The sequence below is a fragment of the Cyclopterus lumpus genome, chromosome 12 (genome assembly GCF_009769545.1).
Source record: "Cyclopterus lumpus isolate fCycLum1 chromosome 12, fCycLum1.pri, whole genome shotgun sequence".
Lineage (NCBI taxonomy): Eukaryota > Metazoa > Chordata > Actinopteri > Perciformes > Cyclopteridae > Cyclopterus > Cyclopterus lumpus.
Genome location: NC_046977.1, coordinates 4,671,700 through 4,699,170, shown reverse-complemented (window position 1 = coordinate 4,699,170; position 27,471 = coordinate 4,671,700). Strand labels below are relative to the sequence as shown.

Sequence of the window (27,471 nt, the reverse complement as noted above, 5' to 3'; positions counted from 1 at the left end):
TGTTTACAGCATTTCTGGCTTGTGACCACTTTAAATTTAAAAGAAGGGACTGGGGCTCATTGTCAAGTTTCATATGTGTGTGAGATGGTAGCACTTCTACTAAAGAGACATTTTCACAGAAATAGAATAGAAATATTATTCATTAACTTCTTACATATGTCATTTTTCAAATGTGCATGGCACCAAGAGGAACCAACATTTAAAAAAAAGCAAATAGAGGAGAAGAGAAAAGAATGAATAGGCACACATTTGTGCAGTAGATAGTTGTCCTCTCCTTTCTTAATCACATTAATCATGTTATAATCACTTTACTGCAGTAATTGTTTCATACATGTTACTTTAATGCTTTTACTCAAGTGAGAATATTAAATGTTGAATCTAAACACATCACACATCATACCTGGTAGCATGACTGATAGGAAAAAAAAGAAAGACATTAAAATCATTCACATATATTCGGATCTCAGTCACCTACATATTTACCTACATAAGTGTTGACGCGCGTGAGGGTTGTTCCGGGTAAAGTTTGGTCCGGACTTGGTCCTCGACCTGTGGGCGTGGCAACACGACTGTCAGTGCAACAAAAAAAAAAAGAAGTGATATTTGTAACCAGTCACGACAGTGAATGGGTCCAGTGAGAGAGAGGAGGGGGTGGGGGGGGCTGGTTATGCTTGAAGTTGCATGTGTAGTTTAAATACCAAAATATTACCTCAGTTATGTCGCGCATATTAAACCTAATCAACTTTCATTTGCGGAGAGATGTAGCGGCGTGTCGAGGGGGAGCGCACCTTGGGTTGAGAACCATCTGCTGCACGTCAAGAAAACAAGCAGAGGAGAGGTGAGACGTTCACGTGCCTGCTGGACATTTCATTTAAACACGTGTGTGATGACATGAGGGATGTTACTCAGGACGTGTCGTGCGTAAAATGCGCGCAAAACTTTACGCATTGATTTACGCAGCTTTACGCAGTTATGGTGCATCATGTCGCTCATGGCGGTGACTTCATTAATATGTGAGCTCTGGTTGCAGGTGGGACGGCTTTGTAAACAGACTAGCGAGGTGCATAAAGCTGCCATGATTCACCTGTCACGTCTCTCTGTCTGTCTTCAGCGATGCGTCCTCAGCTCTCAGAAAGAGGTGGAAGGACACGGCGGACACTGTCATCATCGGGGGAGGATGCGTGGGGGTCAGCGTGGCCTATCACCTGGCCAAAGGTGGCGTGAAGGATGTGGTGCTGCTGGAGAAATCTGACCTGACGGCTGGGTCCACCTGGCACGCCGTACGTCAGTCTACTTGTATTTATGCAATGCAGTGAATGAGAAGGTGGACAGATGTGATCTGTGTCGCACAGCACGAGCACATTGTTTATATTTTGGTTTGCAACTAACATTACTGTCATTATTTATTATTTTTTCCTCAATACAATGTCATGAAATAGTCACAATAATCACAATTGACTTACATTTACAGTTTAATTAATCCAGTTACCATAACAACTATAGGGCCACAACTTTTTGGATTACTAGTTTTGTCCATAAAAGTGAGCACAAAGTGACAAAGTGACAGGACACAAGAGTCCTGAATTAAACAATATTTAATTTAGTGTCATTTCAAGCAAAGGAAAGCAGCACATCCTCTCTCTCTCTCTCTCTCTCTCTCTCTCTCTCTCTCTCTCTCTCTCTCTCTCTCTCTCTCTATATATATATATATATATATATATATATATATAATATTATTTAATTTTAATTTAATTTACATTTTTATTATTTTTCTATAATAATATCAATATATATATATATATATATTATTTAAAAAATGTAAATTAAATTAAACCAAATATTTTACAAGGTTCAAACTAGTGGATATTCTGTATTGAAAAAATAATGAAACAGTAACTGAATCGATTACGGAAATAGTTGCGGATTCATATTTTTTTTTTAGATCGACTAATTATTAAAATCCTCCCAGTTTAGGCTCTGGAATTTGGGCATATTTGGCATTTTTTCTTAAGAAATTACATAATTTGCACTTTGACATTCATAACGGATCAACATGGATTTTATTTATAGGAAAGGGCATTTCCTTCATAATTATAAGCTAAATTAATATAATTCCTCTGAATCATATTCCAACTGACCACCGAGCGTCTCATACTGAGCGTCTAAAGTGGAGAGCTTTCTTCCTCGACAGCCTCACTTGGTGAAGACGTCAGACATGTCCGCTCGACGGCAGCTGTCACACGTTTTCAAGGCATCTGAGACCGTGACCCACTTACCCACCGCGCCGCTCATTCCCTTCACCGCGACGCTATTAATACACGTTCGACATGGCAGACGGGGGAACTCACTCTTACTATGTTACTCTCTTCATCTCTGGGGGCGGGAGCCTTTGGCAGGGAACTCCTTCTATAGAATTATAATCCGTTTTAATTAAAGCTGCTATAATCGATATATTCACATTAACAACAGATCAAATGACTAATGAGAAAGAGGTCTGACTTTGAGTGTTTCAGCATCTTTTAATCTCAGCGTTTCGATTTTAACGTTCACTCCCGCAGCTCTCGTTAGCGTCGTTAGCTCCTAAACCTAAACCGCACGCCACTTGCCGATCACCAAAACGACACACAGACAAGAGTTATAGCGACCAGGTCGAGAAGATAGGGAAGCACGTAGCTGCTAAAGAGCCAGATATGTGTCTGAGGAGGTGGTGGAGACCAAAACAGAGGTAAAAGAGAGTGAATAGTGGACTTATATTCATCAGGTGGACACAGACAATGAGGATGTTGCTCTGTGTCTCGATGGATGTCTAAATAAGCAACGGTTTTTAAACATATAACTTAAATATGTTGTCAGTGTTGTGTTTCCCGTCTTTAATCTCTCTGTTAATGCAGCGGGTGGGTATTTTCTAATCCTGGTGTGTTTTTTTAATTTATTTGCAGGCTGGCTTGACAACATATTACCATCCAGGCATCAACGTCAAAAGAGTCCACTACGACAGCCTTAAGTTATACGAGAGGCTGGAGGCGGAGACTGGACAGGTGAGCCGCCTCGCTCCTCACTTTGACGCGTCAGTGAGTTTTTTTGTAATTTTTTTATATCCGTTTTACTCACGTTTTCCGTTGTTTTTTTTTCGCCTTCTCGTCCGCAGGCGGTGGGCTTCCATCAGCCCGGCAGCGTCCGGATCGCTGGGACGGCGGCTCGAGTGGATGAGATGAAGTACCAGATGACGCGCACACACTGGAACGTGACTGAACAGTACTTCATCGGACCCGAGAAAGTCCTCGAACTCTTCCCTCTCCTCGATATAAACAAGGTCCGTATGATGCATGGAGACATTGGTGTATTTAACCTCATGGTGAACGTGATTCCAGGTGGATTGATGATAGATTGATTGGTGGTGATCATTCACTATACCATAGTACAGCTATCACACAATCTCATAACGTCAACTTTGCACACGCACAAAAACAACGTCTTCAAGTCAACAAATATTTTCCGTGCATTTTGCTACAAATGATTTTGATCCCCCCAGAAGATAATTAATTTTAATCTGTCTTTTTGTCTGGCACCCCCACGAGAATGAAATCAGTCTTCTAATCTAATACTAAAGATTAGAATCAGGCATTCATGCTCTTCTGAAGATGAGCCCTTTCCCTTTTGTATCTTGCATCATCTTCAGGAGGCTAACATGTCTACTCATATTCAAAAATGTCAACTTTTCACACCAAAATAAATAAACCCCTTTGGTTCAATACACCATAAATAAAGTCTCTCTTTATCTCCAGGTGTTGGCAGGCCTGTACACCCCCGGAGACGGCCACATCGACCCTTACTCTCTGACTATGGCCCTGGCTGCCGGTGCTCGCATGCACGGAGCCCAGATCTACAACCCGGCCCCGGTCACCGGCCTCATCCCGACCGCGGACGGCAAGTGGGACGTCCAGACTCCTCACGGGACCATCCGCGCCAATCGCATCGTCAATGCGACAGGTTTGCACCTCACGCTCAATTTAGAGATAACCAAATGTTGATGGATTCTGCTTCTGCTCTTTTGTGCAAAATCGGGGGCCTTGAATGTCTCTTTCGCATCAAAGTCTGCGTTTCATATAAATGCAACAACTTGAGGCTCATATATACTACAGTTCATGCACTAAGGTTTGGGCTACGCACTAAATTTAGTAAATACCCATAGTCGCTGCTCGATGTTATCTGTGGACGCCGTGCAGCAGAAGACCTTTGCCCACACAGACCTCTGCTCGCCGAGTTCAGAGTCATTTAGACTTTGGCTTGAACTGGGTCAAACCAGTTCTGGGGGGATTTTGTTGGCAAGGACTCCTTTCATCCCGACTGCTGTTACTTATCCAGCAACCATCAGGAATTTGCTTATATAAATATATATATATATATATATATTATATATATATATATATATATATATATATATATATATATATATATATATATACTGTATATAGGTCATGCACATGTTATCATAGGTCACCTTTTCTTTGCAGTAACTGTCTAAAAACAAATGACAAATGAAATAGCAACTGCAGTTTTTAAAGTCATGAATCAAAATGTGATTATGCATTCAGGGGGAATGGGAAAAAGCGCTGCGATGCAAAGACGTGATGTTGTGGAACAACTCCACCATAAAAGACCTTGCAAAACACATGTTCTACACACTGCACCATAAAAGACCTCGCAGAACAATTATTTTCTACCGCTCATACGTAACTTCTTGTTCCATTTTTTTTTTTTTCCTGCCTTGAATGTGCACATTCTGTGCTCTGGTTGAAAGCCGGTAATGTTGCCTCCACTGCGTCCGACAGCCAATCCAAACAGGCCAACAGTTCACATTTCATCCAATCTCAAAGCAGCAGCACCTGCACACCCCCCAACTGAGTCTTTCTAAATACTTTTTTTGGCCATATATTATAATTTTCACGACTGATATCAAATGGGTAAACTGAGGCTTTTTTTGCCACCTATCCTCAGTTAAAGGTTCTCTCTGTTCTTTCTTACGTACTTTATCCCTCCCCGTTCTTCACTGCCGCCCCCTCACCGAGCCTTGTGCAGAACCTTAACCACTTCTTTTGTCCGGCAAGCATTTTATTGTTCTCCAAATTCTGTTCACTCAAACTTTGGAGCAGTCTGGAAAGCAGTCACACTGGTACTCCCTCCTCCCAGTTAGATATTGAGACCCTAAATTAAGGTCAAAGGTTCCCTAGAATGTGACCCCGTAGGATCAGTTTCAATAGGTCTCAAGCTACACTCAAGCTACACTTTTCAAACTTGCAAACTGGAAAGTGTTTTCAATAATAGGCTTAAACACTGTTGATTATATAAAAGTTTATTGTTATAGTATTTTTTTGTGTTTTTTTTCATGCAATGTAGGCCGGTTTGGTAAAGTGTGCAGTCATAACTATTTAAACCGTCATTACTTTTGGCTATTTCTGCTAACTTTATCCACTATTTATCTAACTATTTCAACCATTAGTCCATTGCTTGTTATGTGGATATTTCATTTTTTTTTAATCGAATTGTAATTTGTGTCCTCACAATGTTTCCACATGTTATTTATCCTGTGACCTTCCGACCCGATTTATTATACGTTTATATTCATGAATGGAGAAACAAATAGAGTTCAGCGGCGTGGACGGCTGATGTGCACATAGCAGGACTTGTTTCAAAGGTTGTTTTATTTTGGCGAGCTTGTTGACTCCGTTCTTCACTGTACTCCCGGGGAACCCAGTGAATCGTGCCCTGTGTGCAGGGCGCCTGGTAAACACGGTCCTCTGCGGCCCACCTCTTGCATAAATCGCCCCCCCGAGACCTTATCTGGATGTTGTGTGCATGCATGCACCACCAACCCCGCCCCCTCTCCATGAGTCCACATGTGGGTGCACATGCAGAATGTAAAGAGTACATGTTGCAGAGGTGCATGGCAATTAAACTAATTTACCTCGTTGGAAATATAATGTAATTCAAGTGGATGTTAATTTGAATGCCTAACTTTAAGCCTTAATAACTTTAAAATGTGTGAGTTACATAAAAAAGCCCTCCCTCCCCCGTAATGTCGTCATGAATGGGAAAATTAGCTTTAAAACTATATTTGTATCGGGCTGTAAACATGTTTATTTCTGCTGTAAAGTTGGACATTTTAACATGGAGGTCTACGGGGATTGACTCGCTTCTGGAGCCTCATGTGGCCATTTGAGGAACTGCAGGTTTTTGGCACATCTCACTTTCTCAGCAACAGAGGTTGCCACTTGTTCACAACACAGTTGTGTTGGGCTGTTGACATATGAACCAGCTGGTGACCATAGGGGAGCATTTAGCAGCCAAGGAGACAGAAAGCTGTAACGCTTGTGTTGTGTGTGTGTGTGTGTGTGTGTGTGTGTGTGTGTGTGTGTGTGTGTGTGTGACCACCACAGAGGAGGTTTTGAGTACCCTGCCAGGTGTTATGTGGATAGATTTTGGCAAAGGGTCACAACCATGTGAAATGCGGTCAAAGAACTTTACAGGTGTGGAGTTGAGATCTAAATGTACGCCGAGTACGAAGATGAGTGTTGTCCAAGGAAGGGCCCTGGATAGTCGGGGGCTAGGAAATAGGAAAGGGGACATTTTATATGCCCCTTGCCCGATTTTTGTGTAATTTCTGTGATAAAACTTAAAGCACACCAGCTAATAAATCTCATTCTATTCCTGGACAATAAAGTATTGGTGCATGTATCAGAAATCACTGCAAAGCACTTGCAGGTCTCATTGACGACGCTTCATAAAGCGCTTTGAGTAGCCGGAAGACTAGAAAAGTGAGGGAGATGCACCAATCAAATACATGATGAATATAATCAAATTTCCTGCGTTTTCGGTCAGTCTGTTGAGAAGATTATCTCAAAAGACAATGAAAGTAATTACAAACCTGTTAGAAAGTCTGTTTGGGAGCTTTTTAATAACTTCTCCTTTCCAAATAGTAAAAGAGGGGCGTTGCTTCTTACTTACAAACGGATCCATTCTTCTAACTTTGTGCGTCACGAGTCATAATAAAAGTATTTATTATTCCAGGTTTAATAAAACATCTGAGGCAACAGATAAGTTGCCAAAAGTCTGGGAAGTTGAGAAGACGCCACTCTTATATCTCTCTAGTCTGTTGAGTATGAAACTAAAGCCAGCAGCTGGTCAGCGTAGCTTTTGAATGAAGACTGGAAGGCGGAGGAAACAGCCAGCGTCTCTCTGTCCAAGAGTAAAAGAACGTGCCTGTGTGTCGTGTTCAATGCGCACGTTTGTTGGTGCGGCGCCTCCGGCACAAAACTGCCCATAAAAAAAAAGCAAAGCTAGTCGTTTTTCCACTTTCCAGATGAGAAAATGTGTTCATTAATGAGATTTAGAGCAGCACATTGTGTTACCTGTGGACAGAGCCAGGCTAGCTGTTTCCCCCAGGAGACGTTAGCTTAGCCTAGCATAAAGACTAGAAACAGCAGTCTTTGTGCCAAGCTAAGCTAACGTCTCCCGGCTGTAGTCTAATGTGTAAAAGGACCATAGACTTTGCATGAGAAGTTGACGTAGTCACCGTCATGTCACCCTTCGGTTTATGGACCGCCTGTTTTGAATGCTTGAGTTCGGCGTTTTGCCCGTCGCCATCTTGTTTATTTGCAACCAGAAGTGACATCAGAGGGTGGAGCTAAATACAAGTAAGATATTTTTAGGCAGTGATAACACAAAATGGTCTAAGTGGTCAGACTAAAACAGGGACAACTCCAAGACCCATAACGACATGGCAGAGACCTGTCAATCAACTTGTAGCCCCGCCCTACATTTGACTCTAAATGGACTATAATTTACTAAATGCTCATCATGCTGTATTGAACAATACTTGAAACTAGAGATCATAAACTCATGTTTACAATGTTTACTGAGGGAATAAGTAGAGTCATTTTCTCATAGACTTCTATAGGATCTGACTTCTTTTTGCAACCAGAGGAGTCGCCCCCTAATGGACATTTGAAAGAAGGCAATCTTTGACTTGTCAGACCTGCAGGTTGCTGCCCAAATAGGAAATATTTGAACTGAACATAATTCGTTCTCACTAATTATTATTATTATTTTTTTAAAGGTTTCTGGGCCCGGGAGGTGGGCAAGATGATTGGGTTCGAACACGCCACCATCCCGGTGCACCACCAGTACGTAGTGACGGCAACAGTACCGGAGGTGAAGGCTCTGAAGAAGGAGCTGGCCGTCATCCGGGACCTGGAGAGCTCTTACTACATGCGTCAGGAAAGAGACGGCCTGCTGTTCGGCCCGTATGAAAAGATGGAGAAGATGGTGCTGCAGGACTCCTGGGTCAGAGACGGAGTGCCCGCAGGTCTGTCCGCCAGGCAAACAGATTTATCTTTTTTAATGTTAATGTTTGATTTCTTTTAGCTCACTACTACCTGTGTCTCTGTGCGTGGCTGCTGCAGGTTTCGGCAAGGAGCTGTTTGAGTCGGACCTTGACAGGATAATGGAGCATATCGAGATGGCCATGGAGATGGTCCCCGTGCTGAAGGAGGCCGACATCATCAACACAGTGTCTGGACCAATCACGTACACCCCTGACCTGCTGCCCATGGTCGGACCGCACCAAGGAGTTCGCAACTACTGGACTGCCATTGGCTTCGGGTGTGTGTGTGTGTGTGTGTGTGTGTGTCGGGGCTGGAGGTTGGTGAGCAGACGAGGGCTGATTTGTGACGCTCAAAGCTTTTGGACTGTTTTCAGGTATGGAGTCATCCACGCTGGCGGGATCGGTAAGTTCCTGAGTGACTGGATCAGGAACGGGGAGCCCCCCTACGACCTGATCGAATGCGACCCCAACCGCTACGGCAAATGGTCGGACGTGTCTTTCCTGTGCGCCAAAGCTCGAGAATCGTACGGCTTCAACAATGTGGGTAAGAAGAAGAAGAAGAAGACGACGACGATCGCACACTCGTCGGACGAAACCTTCTCTTTTTTAACCATCGTTCAAACGGTAACACCCCCTCACTCTGTCGGCCCCCGACAGTCGGTTACCCGAAGGAGGAGCGATTCGCCGGTCGACCGACCTCCCGGAAAAGTGGCGTTTACGAGCTGCTGAAGGACAAAGCGTCCATGGGCTTCCACTCCGGCTGGGAGCAACCGCACTGGTTCTACAAACCCGGAGACGACGTCGAATACAAGTAAGGCATGCTGTTTTTTAAAATGTTACTTGCGTGTACGCGACCCCCCTTACCGGATATGTATTTCGTGGTCAAAAGAGCGGCTTTAAAAAGACGGCAGATAAACACATTTTAATTTCCTTTTTATATTCTTCACAATAAGTTTATAATAAGTTTGCTGCTTACTCTTCCTCTCAGTTAGTGTGTGACGAGCTGTGAAAGAAGAGGACAGCTGCCGACGTTCAGACAACACATGCAGATAACTGTCGACATGCATTCGACACAACTGTCTCCACGCGTTAGCATCTCGCTTTCAGAACACGTGATTTAAAACGCCACGCTGGGGGTTTTTTTTCCGTCTCGGTAGCTGCACACTTTGGCTCGCATCTGTGGCGTTGGAGGTTTGTCTTTGAACACGTGTTAAAAGGCACAGTCATAATCCTGTTATGCTACTTTTCAAATGTTCAGTTTTTTAGGCACTCTTATTGGTAAAGACTTGGATATATCTCGGGCAACTGTTGGATGTATTGACATGAAATCGCGTGCAGACATTGGTGTTTTTTAGAGGATGAATCCCTAACAAATTAGTGACCCTGTGACTGTCATGTCAAAAATTAACTTTATACCTGCTAAACATTGTGCATTTAGCTCTCGGCACAGCCTCCTGTCGACTCAATATACTATATAAGTCGACGGGAAATAGCTTGAACTATGTTCATTCGTAATTCTTCCACGTTGATTTTTGCATTCAGCAATGCAGCCCTTAACAACAGAGGTTTTTGTATGCGTTCAGGCCCAGTTTCCGACGCACAAACTGGTTCGGACCGGTCGGCAGGGAGTGCAAGCTGGTGATGGAGAAGGTGGGCGTGATCGACCTGACGCCCTTCGGCAAGTTCCTCGTGAAGGGGAAGGACTCGCACAAGCTGCTGGACCGCCTGTTTGCCAACACCATGCCCAAGGTAGAGAGCGCTTCACTGACACCCGGCGTGGACGGTTTTAATGCCCCCCCCCCCCCCCTCTCTCTCCGACTCACCATCCTCTTGGTCTTCAGGTGGGCCTCACTAACATCAGCCACATGTTGACACCCACCGGGAGAGTCTTTGCCGAGGTCACCATCACCCAGCTGTCGCCGGGAGAGTTCCTGCTCATCACGGGCGCGGGGTCGGAGGGACATGACCTCAGGTGAAACTGTGCTTTCAACAGTAGCCGAATGTTTTTTTTTTTTACCCTGCCTAAATATTGCAGCAAGCACAACACAAAGGTTGTAGATTGTAATGGGATGTTTTTATAACAGCCAAATATGGTCAATACGCAGATATTAGCGGATATTAGGGGATATTCAAGGCTTCAAAAACCGCAGTTCACAAACCAATGAGTGACGTCAAGGTGACTACGTCCACTTCTTATAGACAGTCAATGGTCTACATACTACAATACCCATGAGCGTCGGCCACCGTTGCCATGGAGAACATACAAGATATATTTTCCAGATATTTTCTAACCGAAGGGCTCTGACTCGGAATCGTCCTATTATTGTTTATTAATAAATTAGTGAAGAATTTACTTCCGCTACCAGGGACACCCCGAAATGGAATGAATTTATTATGAATTTATTGTTACATACTCAAAAGGTGCCACCGGTGTATTTTCTTTTAATGAAAAAAACGTATATATAATACGAGCTCCTTCCACTTTGCAACTTGTAGTCATTGTAGTTTTAGTACTTCTGATAAAACTACACTCATACATCTCAGCAGGATGGCCCAATCAACCAAAGCCACATGCACAAACCCTCACACACACACACACACACACACACACACACCGTCGTACACAATGTTAGTTTTCACACCCTGGACAGAGCTGCGCCCCAAACTGAGCTGAAGAAAACTCTTTGACGGTCTGTTTTATACATATATATTTATATATAACCTAAAACCTCTCGACAGCTGTCGACACAACTCCCCTCCATTTGCTCCAATCAGGAGGCGGTGGGTTAAAACTCTCTAACACAAGAGCCCGAGATGGGGGAAGGACACGTTGTAGTGCTGCGTAGCGACCTCTAGTGGTGAAGACGAAGCATGACGAGTTCAACGACTTCACGTCAGCCTGTGAGACAGGAAGATAAATGATATTATAGTTACGTTTACATTCACTTTTGAGGTCTATTTGCACAGCATAATGTTTTTTTTTTTAAAGGGACAGTGCGTGACATTTAGGAAATGGAATATAATATTAATAAGTAAGTTTTCTTCATTGGGTTTTTTCCTTCCTCTGTGTATTTTAAACTTTCTCCAGGTGGATAGAGGCAGAAGCTGAAGACGGAAGGTACGACGTGGACATCTGCAACGTGACGGAGGATATAGGCGTGCTGGGCATCGCGGGACCGAACTCGCGTAAAGTTCTTCAGAAGCTGACGGATGAGGATTTGAGCGACGCCGGGTTCAAGTTTCTCCACTGCAAGGTCGTCGAGTTGGCCGGCGTTTCCGTCCGGGCCATCAGGATCTCCTACACAGGTGCTGCACACGTTGGGAAGTTACTGTACTTCCTGTTTGCTTTAACAAGTCCTTTTATTGGTCTTTTTAAATCAATATTCTACCAGAGGAGCAAAATAGTTTCTCTTGACTCAATTGTCTGTAATATAGTTAACACTTGGACTGAGAATAGGGTAAACTGTCCTCTATAGTGTGTGTGTATATATATTTATATATCTTTTTTTATTTTGTATATATATATATATGTACTGCAGCTTCCTTGTTCCACAATACCTGTATCAGTCTCCTATAACCACCTTGATCTCCATAAGTGATTATTTCAAAACTAGAGAGAATAAGGCAAATAGATAAACATGTAAAATCATCAAATTTACCATGGAAACCAAAAGAATAAATGCTTTATTTTATCATTTTAATGTAAGTTCACTAAAGACTGATCAACTCTTCTTCCAAACTACACAAACTAAAGACGGCTAAAGGCCTCTGCCTAGTTGACGAACGTGCAAATGACACATTAGCACTGACATACTGCTCAGTGACACTAAACGCGCGCGCGTGTGTGTGTGTGTGTGTGTGTGTGTGTGTGTGTGTGTGTGTGCATGTGTTTAGGTGAGCTCGGGTGGGAGCTGTACATCGAGCAGAAAAACATGGCGACTGTGTACCAGGCCATGATGGAAGCAGGAAAAGACGAGGGCATCGACAATTTCGGCACCTACGCCATGGCCTCCCTCAGACTGGAAAAGGGCTTCAGAGGCTGGGGAGCCGAGGTACACACACACACACGCACCCACACACACACACACACACACACACACAGATGATATAACATGTTAATCAGTGAGCTTTTAAAGGGTGCTGGTGGGCAGATTTTTGTTCACTTTAAAAGAGCTAGGCTAGCTGTCTCCCTCTGTTTCCAGTCTTTATGCTAAGCTACGCTAACCGGCTGTAGCTTCATATTTACCGTACAGGCATGAGAGTGACGCATGTCGATTTTTACAGATGAACTGTGACACAAATCCTCTGGAGGCTGGATTGGATTATTTCATCAAAATGAACAAGGTAACCATCCACCTGAATTCTAGTTTTGCATATATATAGATTTTGTACATACATTAACTGTAACTGTAACCTTTATAATCAGATATAAATTGTGAATAACACCGTTTTCTGTTGTCCAGCCTGCTGACTTTATTGGCAAAGCCGCCGTTCAGGAGATCAAAGCCAAGGGCCTGAAGAGGAAGCTCTCCTACATCACGCTGGACACGGATGACATCGACCCCGAGGGCAACGAGACCATCTGGCACAACGGCAAGGTCGGCACACGGCGAAAGAACGTTTTTCACGTGGTTATTCTGTGGTTATTTTCTCACACGAGCCGGTGTCCCTTCTCCCCTCCCCTCCTCCGCCAGGTGGTCGGCAACACGACGTCCGGAGCCTACAGCTACAGCAGCCAGCAGAGCCTGGCGTTCGCCTACCTGCCCGTGGAGCTGTGCTCGGTGGGCCAGAAGCTGTCGGTGGAGCTGCTGGGGAGGAAATACCGCGCCATGGTCATCCAGGAGCCCTTAGCCCTCACCGAGCCCACGCGGACCCGGCTGCAGAAGAAGGCAAAGGGGAAAGCATAAGCTGTCCTCCATCAGTTCCTCACCAGCTAATGGAGAAGGAGTTTATTGTGACGTATCAACGAGAGTCTTATATGACTGTTTGTGGACAGTTCAGAGGGGAAAAAAACTCCTCCTTCTTCCCGGGGGTTGGCGTTGAAAACCGATTTTTGCGAGTGTGCTTCATGAATAAAGGGAAATAAAAAATGTTTAATGTTCCTGCACCAAAATGTCTACAAAAAAAATTGCCTGGGTGAGTAATTTACTTTTTTTTTTTTTCTTCATTTCTTTGAATGAATGTAATTGTTTTATAGTTTAATGTAAACTGGAGGGGTTTCAATGAAGGAAAAAAAAGGATTTTTGTGTTTATTTGAAGAATTACAAACAAGGAACAGAAGGCTCGTCCACTTGTACAAAAAATTGTTTTAGAAATCTGTTTTTTTTTTTTTTAAGAATATGTAATTCAATTGGTTTATATTAATACTTTGATAATTAAATTAAAAGCACTCACTGTCTTATATAAGGTGTTTTGTGTCTTAACTCCTTTTCCCTCTTCCTTAGAGTGTAAGTCTTCTTTAAGACTTAAAAAATAAAAATTATATTATATATATATATATATATATATATAATATAGTTTTTATTTCAAAATGCCTATTTTTACCATTAATAGGAAGACCACTTGTGAAAAGTAACATCTATGCAACAGCGGCCCCTGCTTGTGTACTACAGTATAGTTTATATTTTTTGTATACTGTATGTCGTATACAGTACACTGAACAGTAATATTACAATATTATGAAGTATATACTGTAAAATATAAACCAAAGAATTCCATGATGTATAATTTGATAAAATACATAGAAAGCACAATAGTGATATAGTCTTATACAGCAGTATGCGTAATATAATGCAATGGGAAATAAAATGATGGTGGATATAGATAGATAGTTAAGTTAGTTAAAAGTAGTAAAAGCAATATTACATATACAAATGCACAATATATATACAAAAATAGAATAATATATTAACTAACAAAACAGTGCAAAGATGTAAACAAACAAACAAACAACAGTGTGACGGTGTTATGGTTGAGTGATTGATTTGACCAGTGGTGATTTATTATAATTTATTTTATTTATTTATTTAGATTTATTGTATGTTTCTACATCTTCATTGCATTCAAATGAGGTCTCCAGCTATCAATTACTTTCATTATCAATAAATCTGATTTTTTTTTTTTTCTCGATCAATCGATTAATTTGTGAAGAAAATTGTGACATTTCTCGTTTTTTTCTCATCAACAGATCAAAACCCAAAGATATTAATTTAAAAAGACGTTCAAATAGAGATATTTTAACTTGGAAAGTGACTGAAACGATATATTATCAAATTATTATCAAAATAGTTGCAGATCAATTATTTGTTGATCGGCTAATCGATTAATCAACAAATCGCTTCAGCTCTTAATCGAATACACAAATGGGTCGTAGTTCTCAACGGCTGTTTCTCACCGACGCGACGCGTATTTATTTTTACCCAAGTGGGCTTCCATACCTTCACGCGATTGGCTGTTTTTCCCAGTCATCTGATTGGCCGCCGCAGACTGTGGACATTTTCAACCTGCAGAATACGGAAGTGACAGCTGGATGCGGTTGTAACTTTTATAACTCCATGATTTGTTTGTTATATTATTAGAATGAAGGGACTAACAAGTTAACGGAGATACGTTATCGCCATTTTCGTCTTTCTTTAACCGACAAATAAAACAAAACGGACGCTCTTGGTCACTTTGTGACATAGTTCGACTAACGAGTCTCGGACCCGAGAGAAACTAGCGATGGACTTTTCGCTTTTCACAGCCGTGTTTTGTGCGAGTTTTCCCGTGTCTCTAGCAGCCGGGCGGCCTCACGTCGTCTTCGTCCTGGCGGATGACTTCGGCTGGAACGATGTCGGTTATCACAACTCCGAGATCAGCACCCCGAACCTGGACGAGCTGTCGGCGGCGGGGGTCCGCCTGGAGAACTACTATGTCCAGCCTCTGTGCACCCCGTCCAGGAACCAGCTCATGACCGGGAGGTACCAGGTGAGAACCGCACCCTGCTGCCTGCCTCACGGACGGGTTGTTTTCTAGGGTTGGTCACATTGTCCTACAGGGCGTAGTGGTGGAAGACACAATAAAGTAAAACTATCTATCAGCAGGTGTGAAGAGTAGTACTACTCATTGTGCAGTAAAGTGTGTTTTACTATCATATCTGATGTTTCTGGATTAATATTCCTCCTGCATTAATGTGTATGTTGCATTAAAAAAAAAAAAATGCTTTAATCTACATCAATGCATCATCTTCCTGATGCATTTTTCCAGCTGATCCTTTTAAAAAAAATAAAAAGTGTATTTATCTGAAGAAGTAGGAGGATTTTCTCAACACAAAAAGGAAACACTTCATCCTCCAGTTTATAAAGTACTAGTAACTAAACCTGTCAGACACATTTATAAAGTTGCATAAAGTGGAAATTCTTAAGTACCTTCCATTTTTTCTTAAGCACAGTACTTAAGTAAATTGGTTTAGATACATTCCACCACTGGTAGCAGGTAAACACTGGGTTTTCATTGAACGTTTGTTCCTAAAGGATTACATTTACTTTGAACATGAAGCGAATCATACGTCACATTCAAGGAGCCTCCGCTGCTTCATGATGACTTTGGGTTTGTGCACTTTTAGAAGAACAACAATCTAATTTAAACGCCGGTGGAAAGAAGAACAAAAGGACAACGTCCTTATTTTGACACTTCTCTTTGCATCACCGGTTCCCCCTTTTTTTTGCTATTCTTACATGTTGCGACTATTTATTTCCTAACAATGTCAATTTTGTATTAACCTCCTCAGATCCACACGGGCATGCAGCATCAGATCATCTGGCCCTGTCAGCCCTACTGTGTGCCTCTGGCTGAGAAACTGCTGCCCCAGCGCATGAAGGAGGAGGGGTACGCCACACACATGGTGGGCAAGTGGCACCTGGGCATGTACAAGAAGGACTGCCTGCCCACGCGCCGCGGCTTCGACACGTACTTTGGTATATTTCATTAGCAACATTAGCCTTTGATGTATGTATGGAGGCAGCCGTATTTCTAATGTTACTCAGATGAATAACGTGTGCACCAGGCTACCTGACGGGCAGCGAGGATTACTTCACTCATGTCCGCTGCACTCGCATCTCTGCCCTGAACCTGACTCGCTGTGCGTTGGACCTGCGGGACGGAGAAGAGGTCGCCGCGGGATACAAAGGAGATTATTCCACCGAGCTGTTCAGCCAGCGGGCAACCGACATTATTGAAAAACACAACTCTGATAAGGTAACACACGTACATACACACGCACACGCACGCACATGCACACACACGCACACACACAGAGTAAATTCTAATTTCAGTCATCTAATGACCTTTGCCACCTAGAAAGAGAAGACAGCCGTGGACCTAAGAGTACTTATTTCACCTCATTATTTCTCTAGCTATGTCACATTTAAATATACTCACTCTTAGTCTACATTATGTATATACTGATTTTCATAGTAAACGTTTTTCGCTGTGAAACTTGGAGTTCTATTCATCAGATGGTCAGAAACAAGACTCTAAATGAATCATTATGTTGCACTTTAACTGTTTAATAAGCAACCGTTTGCAAAGAAATTGCAACATGTTAATTAATGTGCAAAACAAACACTTTTACTCTCGATTACTGCAGTACATTTCACTGATAACACATTTTGAATAGAGGACTTGTAAGGCAGTATGTCTGAGTGACGTGGCTCTTCACGTGCCGTTCTCTCCCGTCTCGCAGCCGCTCTTCCTCTACGTGGCGCTGCAAGCCGTCCACAGTCCCCTGCAGGTGCCCGAGCGCTACGTGGCCCCCTACAGTTTCATCCAAGACCCCCATCGCAGGCTGTACGCCGGCATGGTGTCCGCCATGGACGAGGCGGTGGGCAACATCACTCGGACTCTGCGTCAGGCGGGACTTTGGGACAACACGATCCTGGTGTTCTCGACAGGTACGTGTTTGTACTGTGAGGAACAACTCGTCCTCTGGAGAGTCTCGTGATGTAAGCGAACGCTGCGCATCACCGACGCACCGGATCGTCTTACTTCATTACAGTTCACTTCTGACATTTCAGTTTTATTTACACATAAATAGGATAATCAGGTGAACGCCTCCGGGAATGCTGATATACTTTCCACTGCTTTTATTGTCCGTCTCTGTCTGACACTTTTTTTTTTATAGTGTGCCAGAATGGAAACTAAAGCAGTGAGTGCTCAGCAGAGAGCAATTACATTTGATGTCCGCAGACTCAGAAACCACATTTTTTTTCTTTGTGCGCCGATGCCAGTTCTCCAGGGTTCAGAGGCGTTCAGGTCGACGGGCTTATTGAGTTAACCCATCGAATGGATTGATTATGCATTTTATTACACGAGAGGGAGGCCCGTGGAAACGGATATCCTCCCATGTTTGCAATATTTCTCAGTGGGGATTCTCAAAGAGGAGAAGAGCTCCTGTAATTCACGAAATGTCCACTAGGGAGCAGCGTTTGGTTTTATTTGTTCCTTGTCGAGCTGCATGTGGACATTTACAGGCAGAAATCACACTGAAGGAACGCTTTCATTGGCTTCCATGCGCACCACGCAGTCCGGGTGACTCTTGAAACGATCATTATTGACCTTTCGATGGAGAACACGCCGGTAAACACGGCAAAGATGAGCGATGATCCCTGATAAACTCGATGAACTCCTTTTTGAGGGTTATTTTTTATTTTTTTTATTTTTTAAAGTGTAATTAGAAGACAGGAACAATGCTGTGAAAGTTCAACAGTTTTTTGTTTGTTTTTTTCTCTTCATGCCTGCGGTAGGTGGCCTGTTTCATTGTTCTCCTTCCACACATTCGGCTCTTGAGTGGAAGGACTCAGCCGGCCATGTGCCAGGCAGACACTGAGGAGGAGGGGGGGGACCTCCAAATACTTCCTTCTTCCTTCTGTGTCAATGTGATGCACTGGTGTTATGTAACACACAGGATATAGTTTCAAAACGCATAAACATCCCTTCGTCGGGTCTATCAATTGCTTTCATTCGTCATATCTACAAGTCATGTTCAAGCTGTTATTATTGGGCCACGACGGGAAAGAATTGAGCTCTAAACCTTGAAATTCCTTCACGATGAAACCTTCTGCCTCACCGGGACTTTACTGTAAGTAAATTAGGCGAGAGAGCTGGAGGGAGAGAAAGAATCGTCCTTAAGGGAGCCGGAGCAGCTTGAAAAGGCATTAAAGGGAGCAGACGGTCGTTTCCAGGACAGTTCGGGAATCGTCACGGACTACTTCCTGGACTCGCATGGCACGGGGAGCCCCGCCTGGATGCGATTGGTCAAGTGTGTTTATGCTGGACCGGCTCATTGGGATGATGACTGGTCGATGGCTCTGTTGATCCAGACTGAAATATCTTGTCCATTGATTACTATTAAATCTTGTGCAGACACGTTTCTCATTCACGGTCCCCAGAGGATGACTCTTAATGACTTTGGTGATCCTCCTCATGAGGATCAGGTGTCGGTTTTGACCTGAAAAGTCTCCACAATCATCTCGCATTTATATTTGACACCTTCAAAACTCTCACCTATACTTTAGTTTTTTTCTTTTTCTTTTGAAGTTGAACATTGTATATGTTACACCGGCGTTAGCATTTAGCTCAACGTAGCCCCATTTTACGACTACGTTTCTACTTTGTTCTACGCCTGGTGTTCTCTCCACAAACCTCGGCAGAAATTACTACTTTATTATGTATTTATTATTTCTACTTTCTACCAACAATTAAAAGCAATATGTTCCACTATGCTCTCTTGCATACTGCATTTAAAAGTCTGGGTTAGGCTCTTAAGCATTCTGTTTCACTGGATCTCATTTTTATTTGATTTTTTTAGTATTTATTCACTTATTTATATATCTATATTTATTTTTTTAATCTCCTTGTGTAGATAACGGAGGTCAGACGCTGAGCGGCGGCAGCAACTGGCCCCTGCGAGGGAGGAAGTGGTCTCTGTGGGAAGGCGGGGTCCGGGGGGTCGGCTTCGTCGCCAGCCCGCTGCTGAAGCGACCCGGGACCGTCTGCCGCGAGCTCATCCACATCTCCGATTGGTTGCCGACTCTCGTCGGCCTGGCGGGAGGGCGCAACGTCACGGAGCCGCTGGACGGGTTCAACGTGTGGAACGCCATCAGGTGTGTGTGTGTGTGTGTGTGTGTGGTGGCAGGTCAGAGTTTACAAGCGTGAGCGTTGCCGTGCTCTTAACGTTTGACAGCCTGCCCTCTCTGGGTGCCTCTTTTGCTATCCCCCCCCCCCCGACCCCCCCACACCTTGTGATCTCCCTCCAGCTCCCTCTGCCCGTCTCCCTGACCCCACGTCTTTTTTCTTGTAGGAGCCTCTGCTCCTTCAATAAGCCCTTTGTTACTGGGGCAATGGGAGCTCAAAGAGAAGGAAATTCCATCAGTCATTCTCACACAAGTCTGCAGTCCCCCCCCCCCCCCCCATCCCTCCCCTTGTCCTCTCTCCAGCCCCACCAAAAAAGCCTGCTATTGGACGAGCTAATTAGTTCAGCTCCCAATCCTTTCATGTGGCAACACACCTGAGGAGTTGTAATTCTTTTATAGGTAATATATATTAATTAATTATTGCTTTTGGATATCTTTGCACAGATGCACTTCTTCCGCGTGCAGATCATCACACGGGCCGTCGCCCGACTCCCATTTTGACTGACACATATATTTGTAAACTAAATGTGGACGCAACGAAAAAAGGAGGTGAAATTGAGGGCTTGCAGCAAGAAAATCAGGGCTTAGCCGGTGACCGCAAACTACTACTCACGGCCTACACCCGACTCGATTGGCTGACGCACGTCAGCTGACCGCCGGTGGGGGGAGGGGAGGGCCGCTGCCCGTTTGCCACTTTCAGTTTTTTGTTTTGTTTTTCCGCTGCTTTGCAGTTTTATTTTCTTTTTTTTATTTATTTTTTTATTGGCTCGCCTGTCACAGGGAAACAGCAGCAGCAAATAAAAGGCCCAGAACAGTAGGCAGGCAGAAGATAGTTATTTCAGTTGTGTTATCAGACACTGTGGTCAGTGGGAGCTGTGTATTCTCTGTGGTGGAGTGCGGTCAGAGCGTATGACTGCCGGGCGAACAACAGCCAGCTGGTTTAGATTTACAGATCCCAGTGGATTTTACAGTGCTGTTGTGTGTGTGTGTGTGTGTGTGTGTATCCATAAGTTCTGCTTTTTTTTTAAATGTATCTTACAGCAAAGGGTTTGCCTCTCCCAGACTGGAGCTGCTCCACAACATCGACCCTCTGTATAACGACATCGCTCCATGTAAGTTCACATGTCTCACTCTAAGTCCTGTGAATCCGAACATCTATACCATCTAAATGCCTCCTGCAGGGTTTCATTTAAGGATTTGGACCGCGTCGGGGTTTCCTGACCTCCATCTGCTGCACGTGAAAGACAAGTTTAGACAAGTTTATATTCAAATAAAAGTTGCTTTTCATCATCTTATCATATAAATATCGCCCTCACATTTTCCTAAAGCTGCCGAGATTGAGGGACATCCACTGATTTTTTTAAAGGGTTCCTCAAGCTTCTCCACTCTTGTTTATTCCCCCGTTTTGATGATCCACTGGTTTCAACTCGTGCAGCGATTCTTTGTCAATAAATCCCGTGCAGCAGTGGAGGGAGGACTGGTCACCAGCCTGTCACACGGCGGACTGATATAGATCTGCTCCCTACGGGCAATCGAGTTAACTGTTAGTCACCCGACTTCTCATGTGCCAGTGAAAACCATTTGATGAAGCGTGTTGAGGTGATGGAAACCTCATGTGACCTCCTCCTCCTCCTCCCTGTGTTCATGTCTGCAAATGTGTATTCTTTTTGTTTTAATCTCTCTCTCTTCCCCCCCTCCTCCATCCCTCCATCACGGCCCTCGAGTATCAAGAGGCTCATTGTCTGAGTCCAGTATTCACAAACACAGCGGACATCGTGGATCCAATTAACTCAAGTCAAAGCAGACCGGGGCCTAAGAATAGCACGGCCTTATATAACGTTCCTCTGGACTCGCATTATAAATCCACCGTGTGTTTATTATGGGGGTTTGACATTTGTTTGAGTGGATTAAGAGTTCATGAGGAACCCGACTGGAGGGGGTGTCTAGATTATTATCTGTGGATGTCACTTAATCTCGGCCGCTTTATGGTCTGTGTGTGTGTGTGTGTGTGTGTGTGTGTGTGTGGAATAGTCTCATTCTTGTCCAAACCACTCCAATATTAGGTGGTCCTGGTCTTGAAGCCACTATTTCTGACTTTGTGGTGAATGCTGCACCTTTTTTTTTTTTTTGGTTACACGTTTTAAAAATAGTCGAGGAGGAGGATGTTTTCTTTTTTTTTTTTTTTGGTGCTGAAATGTTTCACAGATGTGCCGTAATGGGCACATAATGGCTCCTCATGAGAATAGATGCATACCGGTTCAGTCGTCTCTGAAGAGGGCAGTTTCTTCTAAAGACTCGCCCTGTAAAAACAAAACAATGAGCTGAAAGGTGCTGAAACGCTCAGCAGAGCTCAGAGATGTTTTTTTTCTTTCATTCTTTAAAACAAAGTCACAAAGAACTGCCTCTTTTTTTTACATTGATGCGTTTTATTTATAATCCAATCACAGATTGTCTGAGCCACTAAAAGCAAGCCGAGCTCAAGTTATCCTCCCAAGTTGACCGTCGGTCATTACCATCTGAATCATCAACAACAACGCTGCTGCTTTACAAGCGGCCATGTTTTTATGTCGGAGTCTTTATTGTCGGCCTCCGCGGTGACAACCGGCTCCTCCCGATGCATTCCAGGCCCGAGATTCCTCTTCTCCTATTAACCCGGCCCCCTCTTTGAGACCCCGTTTTTCTTCTTCTTTTGGTTTCTCTATTTAACTCATGAAAGAGCTTGGTCCCCCCTTTTTTTTAAATTCTTTTATACACTTCCTCCTTTCAAGTTTCTTTTCAAAATCACCCTTTCTTTGGCGCTCGCTGTGTGTGAGAAGAGGGATCTCGACTAAATGGGTCACAGAGGGGTCCCTGAACTTCTCGCGGGAGAAACCCTGGACTTGGCCCAAGCCTTAAATCACCCCTAAACTTCCCCTCCACACTCCTCTGCTCTCTCAGGGTCCCTCTTCCCACTCTCCCCCCACCCCCTCACACACTTTACCTCCCTCTTTTTTTTTTTTGTGTGGATTCTCCTGCTGTGGATCCAGATGAGCGAGGCCTTCACTTTGAGGCCCTCGTGCAAAGAATGCATGTGAGACGTGGTCGGAGGTTTGAGGAGCAAGTGGAAGAAGAGCTAGACATGAAAATCGAACCCCACTAGCTTGCGTAACACCACCAACACTCTTAAACCTGCAGTTCAGCCTCCATCACGCAGTGGATGCGAGCTCTGCACGTCTCCGGTTTTGGTTCAGGCATCGCCGTGGTTGGCGCACGTGTGAACAATTAAGATTTTTTTGCGCAATCGTCAGCGAAGAAAATCGATGTCAGGGCTTCTGTCATGTGGTTGCGGAAAACGCTGAGATCGGACATGTTTTAATTCTCCAGTCGTGTCTCTGCGGTCGAGTCGACTAAGCGGAGAATGTGGGTGTGATACTTTTTTTGTTTTTGACGGCGTTGGGACGTCGGCATGACTTGCAAATGTGTGTAATCGGGACCATGTTGTCGGGGGGTCACGCCCTGCATGGACCCGAGAACGCCTTTAAGGCTACGTTTTGAGAAAGGTGCGCCGCTCTTCTGGGAGACGTTTTCCGTAAGAGCAGCAGCAGATAAATGATCTACTTTTGCCTTTTTTATGAAACCGGTGAAATTCATCGTTTTTCATACCGCTTAAATCTGCCCAACTGCAGGAAATGGGCAAATTATTCATTGTGCTTGGCTGAGATAAAATAGACCGGTGCGCCGTCGACCACATTAACACCATATTCGTGAAATTCCTCCTCCCCTTAAAAAAAAAAAAAAAAAAGTTCCACCTGTTTTGAGGAAAATTTATACGTGCAAATAATTTCTTGTTCTTCAAGGAAATGATTGAAGTGCTCAAATTCCTGCTGTTTTAAAAAAATAAAAAGATTTTAATGTTTTTTTTTTTTTTTTTTTCTTCTTTTAAAGCACAAAGAGTGCTTTTCTTATGGCTGTATTTATTTTGACGCCTTCACTTGATTCCCAGGTATGCGCAGCCATTTGGAGCCAGTCTACCAACTGGTGTGGTTTACATAGACATCCACAGAGGGTAGTTTTTAATATCGTCTTAATCGGCGGGTTTCTAGTTTAAAAAAAAAAAAGTGTTATACATATTGTTTGAAGAGGGATGACCTGCCCTGTCCTCCGCTCTCTGCAGGTCCTGGCACCGGGCGCCGGTTAACTTTGGCTCAGGCGGCCAGCGGACGCTCCCGGGCCGACGCCGGTTTCAATGTGTCCATTCACGCGGCCATTCGATCCTCAAACTGGAAGCTGCTGACTGGCTACCCGGGTCAGTGTCCTCCCGTCTCCCTTGGCGCCGTGTTTAGTCTCGGTGGGAAGGGGGGGGAAAAAAAGTACTTCTTATCTCTAATCAGTTGGAGGAGGAAGTATCCGGATAGTTTCCGCCAAATCACAACAACAACAAAGAAGTCAAACTGAAGTAAACCCTCAAAGGTTTTATTAGCAAAATGTACTTAAAGTTACTGGGAGGAACTGGTTATGAGGCGGTTTCCATTTTAAAACTGATCCTTCATCAGTTTTAAGACCATCAGCGATAGAATGGGCTATTTATTGGTGGAGCTAGTTTGACCTACTTTATACTTTATATACAGTTAGTTTAGTTCAGTGGTAATCTAAGGGGTTTGTGAGATGATTAATGGGGATAGAAGACTAAAGACATACATATTTTTACCTTTTTCACCTCAAACAATGACTTGGGTGCATTTCCCTCCGTCATGTAGTGCGTTAAATGAAATAAAACTAAAGTACATGCGCCGAGCTACTTTCCACCCCGGCTGCTGACGCCGTGTCGCCGTGTCTCCTCCCAGGTTGTGACGTTTGGTTCCCGCGGCCCGGCCACAACGGCTCCGAGTCCGGCCCGGTGGATCCGCTGAAGCCCGTGATGCTGTTCGACGTCGCTAAAGATCCGCAGGAGAGGAACGAAGTGTCCGCTTCCTTCCCCGCGGTCGTGGAGTATCTCCTCGGTCGGCTCCACCAGCACCAGAGAAGCGCTTTGCCGATAAACTTCCCCGACGAGGACCCCCGGTGTGACCCGGGCCCCGCGGGAGCCTGGGGACCCTGGGCCTGAATGAGGGGGATCAAGACAAGGTTAAACTTTTGTTGGCTGCGGTTTACTGCAGCGGGTATCACGGTGACATTTGTTTTACTCTGTTGTCATGACAACAAGAAGATGGCTCGCAGCGGTCTAAAAATCGATGATTCAGATTTCTTTTTAAATCAGAATTTTTCCAGAGAAACGGACGCTGTCGTTGTTATTGGTCGACGTGTCCCGGCTCTGAGATGCTTTCGAACGCTGTCAGCTACACATGTTGCTGATTTGTAAAGACTATAAAAGACTGATTTTTGTATCTTCAAAGATATATATTTTTCATATATTCTTATTGAAATTAAATGACAAATGAAACAAATGTTTAAATATTACATTTGGACATCCATTAGGTCATGAAAATACCTTTTTTAAATATGTAACCAGTTACGGGACAAGATTTAAAAAAAACTAGGCGAACGATATGTGACCAAATCACATAATTACAGAAGATAATGAGAGCAAAAATAAAGCTAAAAGGAGCTCGAATATTGGATTTGAATTCGCCGAGTTGCTCGAAACACGACTCCAAATGAAGGAAAGTTGCTCCATAACTGCTGGATGTGTAAATATGCAACTGTTTGCAAACATCATCTTCATGAGTTGATAATATATCAATGTTTTTGTAGCATGTTGTGGTTTAAATATGTTGCTTTAAATTAACTGCGTTGTACTTTTTGGGTTTTCTTTTTAAAAAATTGTTTGCGTAAGTGCCTACTCAAGATGTGTTATGTGTTTTGGCTGGGAATAAAAATATAATCAAGAGGTAAAAAGGTTGAGAGTTATGATTCTGGATGCTAACATGCAGCTAACATGCTAACATGCAGCTAACATGCTAACATGCAGCTAACCACGCGTTCTTTCTTTAGGTGTCTCTGGTTCCCCTCCAGTTGTTAACGAGTCGCCTCTTAAATGGGTTCGTACTGCATTTCTGGTTTTCGAAGGTAGAAAATGTGAGGAATTTCTCGTGCCGGTCGTTTATGAATGTGCGGCGCTCACGGTTCGGATGGCGGGATGGTGATACGTCTTCAAGGTTGCAGGAGATAAAAGAGTCGACGTGTCGGGGGAGGAAAACAAACGTACTAAAGAAGGAAGATCAGATGCTTCCAAAAGGGATAATCTGCATATTTATTTAAAATGTAAGCAGGAGAAACTCATTTCCTTAATGCATCCAGCCTCTTTGACCTTTGTCCTCCTGATGATTGACCCCCCCCTTTATGCAGACCACCACAGGAAACGCTCCCTGCAGAGAGTGGGCGGCGCTGTCCTAATGTGGGCTTTGACCTCTTAACCTGTCATGTGAGATGATTGGCGGCTGAGCGAGGAGGCAAACAACAACAACAATGCTGCTTACTGTGGAGAACAGTAAGATGCCACAGACTCCTTCTTTCCTTTTATAAATGTGTTTCTTTGAGCGATTGTGAGACATATCGCCATGAAAGCCAAAAGTTACAGGAGGCAGTTAGCTTAGCTTAGCATAAAGACTGGAAACGGGGGGAAACAGCTAGCCTGAAACGAAACAAAGAATACTTTTCATTTATACACAATATATTTTGATTATAAAACATGCTTGTGGGCCTTTACCTTTCTACAGAGCCTGGCTAGCTCTTTATGCTAAGCTAACTTAGCTTCGTACTCGACAGATATGAGGCGTGTTGTCTAGCTTTCAGCTGCATCACATGCTCTTTGTTTTGCTCAGTTGTCGTGGCGATATCATCCATAAAAACTTTAGGACTCATCATCCTGTGATGAAGACGGTGTGGTGCTGTTGAAAGCTCCCGAAGTTGTTTATTTCGTTGTGTGAAACTCGACCCAGATGGGACTTTGATGCCTAATTAATGAGCGGCTTTTGAGATTTTAGGTCGTATTTCACTGAATTATTTAATTAGTGTCGGTCGACCCCATATGGGTCGCCCAAGGCTTCTCTCTGTGTGATGCCACTAATGTGCCTCCATTTTATTATTTTTTTTAAACTACTTTTTATCATCTTGCTTTTTTAAAAATCGGTGGTTTCTAATTTTAAAGTGTCTACGTGCTTTTAATAACAATCAATACGAATGAATTTTTTTACCAAAGTGACTGTTAAATGGAATTTTTTTTAAACTGGGGATTTTGGTAATGGCCGACTACCAGAATACCACCTGATGATTTTTATGTTTCTGAGAAAGTGCTTCTTTCATCGCCGAGGCTACACATTTGTTAGTTTACGCTACAATCAAATCGCTGCTCTTTTAAAATGATGGGATGGCTCATTTAATTAGACGTTGCTGCCGTTCGAGGCCTGCGAGTTTCAGTCTGCAGACCCCCCCCCCACCCTTGTGGTGGACCGCCCCTCCTGACGAGCTCTTCCATCTTTTCATTATGAGTGTCGCAGCTCGTGGTTCCAAAGTGGTTTCGGTGTGTCTTTCACACTTAATCCTGCACTTTGACTCGGGGCCCTGTGAAGTCGGCCTCGCGGAGTGACAAACGCACCCTGATTTGCCTCTGCTGAATCAACACATGGGATTCCCCGGCTCTGACGTCCCCCCCCCCCCCCCCCCCCCCCTCCCACCAACCACCACCACCACCCCCCCTCCCCCGACTCTTGTTTTTTCAGCTGTGACGGAGCTAAATGTGTGATGCCCCTGAAAGATATGACAGATATGACAACAGATGTTATGATGGTGAACAAATGGGGGGGGGGGGGGGGGGGGGGGGGGGGGGGGGGGGGGGGGGGGGGGGGGGGGGGAGAGACAGATGCATTAAAAAAAGAAAAAGAAAACGGCTGCCACCCTCGATTCCCCCTTTTTGGTCGGTCCACAAGGAGACACCGAAGT

At 43.9% G+C, this 27,471-nt stretch overlaps 2 protein-coding genes across 3 annotated transcripts; both read left to right on the top strand.

Annotated features, from left to right (window-relative positions):
* Positions 1-716: 716 nt before the first annotated feature.
* On the top strand, positions 717-13,290 carry dmgdh (dimethylglycine dehydrogenase). The gene is made up of 16 exons (XM_034547155.1): positions 717-838; positions 1,112-1,280; positions 2,940-3,038; positions 3,149-3,313; positions 3,786-3,990; positions 8,117-8,365; positions 8,463-8,661; positions 8,758-8,927; positions 9,041-9,194; positions 9,967-10,132; positions 10,225-10,355; positions 11,472-11,689; positions 12,278-12,435; positions 12,668-12,727; positions 12,847-12,981; positions 13,078-13,290. Exons 1-16 carry the CDS (start codon positions 717-719, stop codon positions 13,288-13,290), a joined length of 2,613 nt encoding a protein of 870 aa, XP_034403046.1.
* A 1,590-nt stretch (positions 13,291-14,880) lies between these two features.
* On the top strand, positions 14,881-25,423 carry LOC117740681 (arylsulfatase B-like). 2 transcript variants are annotated; one of them, XM_034547211.1, is made up of 8 exons: positions 14,881-15,349; positions 16,152-16,338; positions 16,428-16,618; positions 17,106-17,313; positions 19,284-19,524; positions 20,596-20,666; positions 23,708-23,839; positions 24,378-25,423. In XM_034547211.1, the coding sequence occupies exons 1-8, from the start codon at positions 15,104-15,106 to the stop codon at positions 24,635-24,637; spliced, it is 1,536 nt and encodes a 511-aa protein (XP_034403102.1). In that variant the 5' UTR covers positions 14,881-15,103; the 3' UTR covers positions 24,638-25,423. The 2 variants fall into 2 exon arrangements, with proteins under 2 accessions (XP_034403102.1, XP_034403103.1); XM_034547212.1 differs by having other exon boundaries at positions 20,617-20,666; positions 24,378-25,381.
* The last annotated feature ends 2,048 nt before the right edge of the window (positions 25,424-27,471 follow it).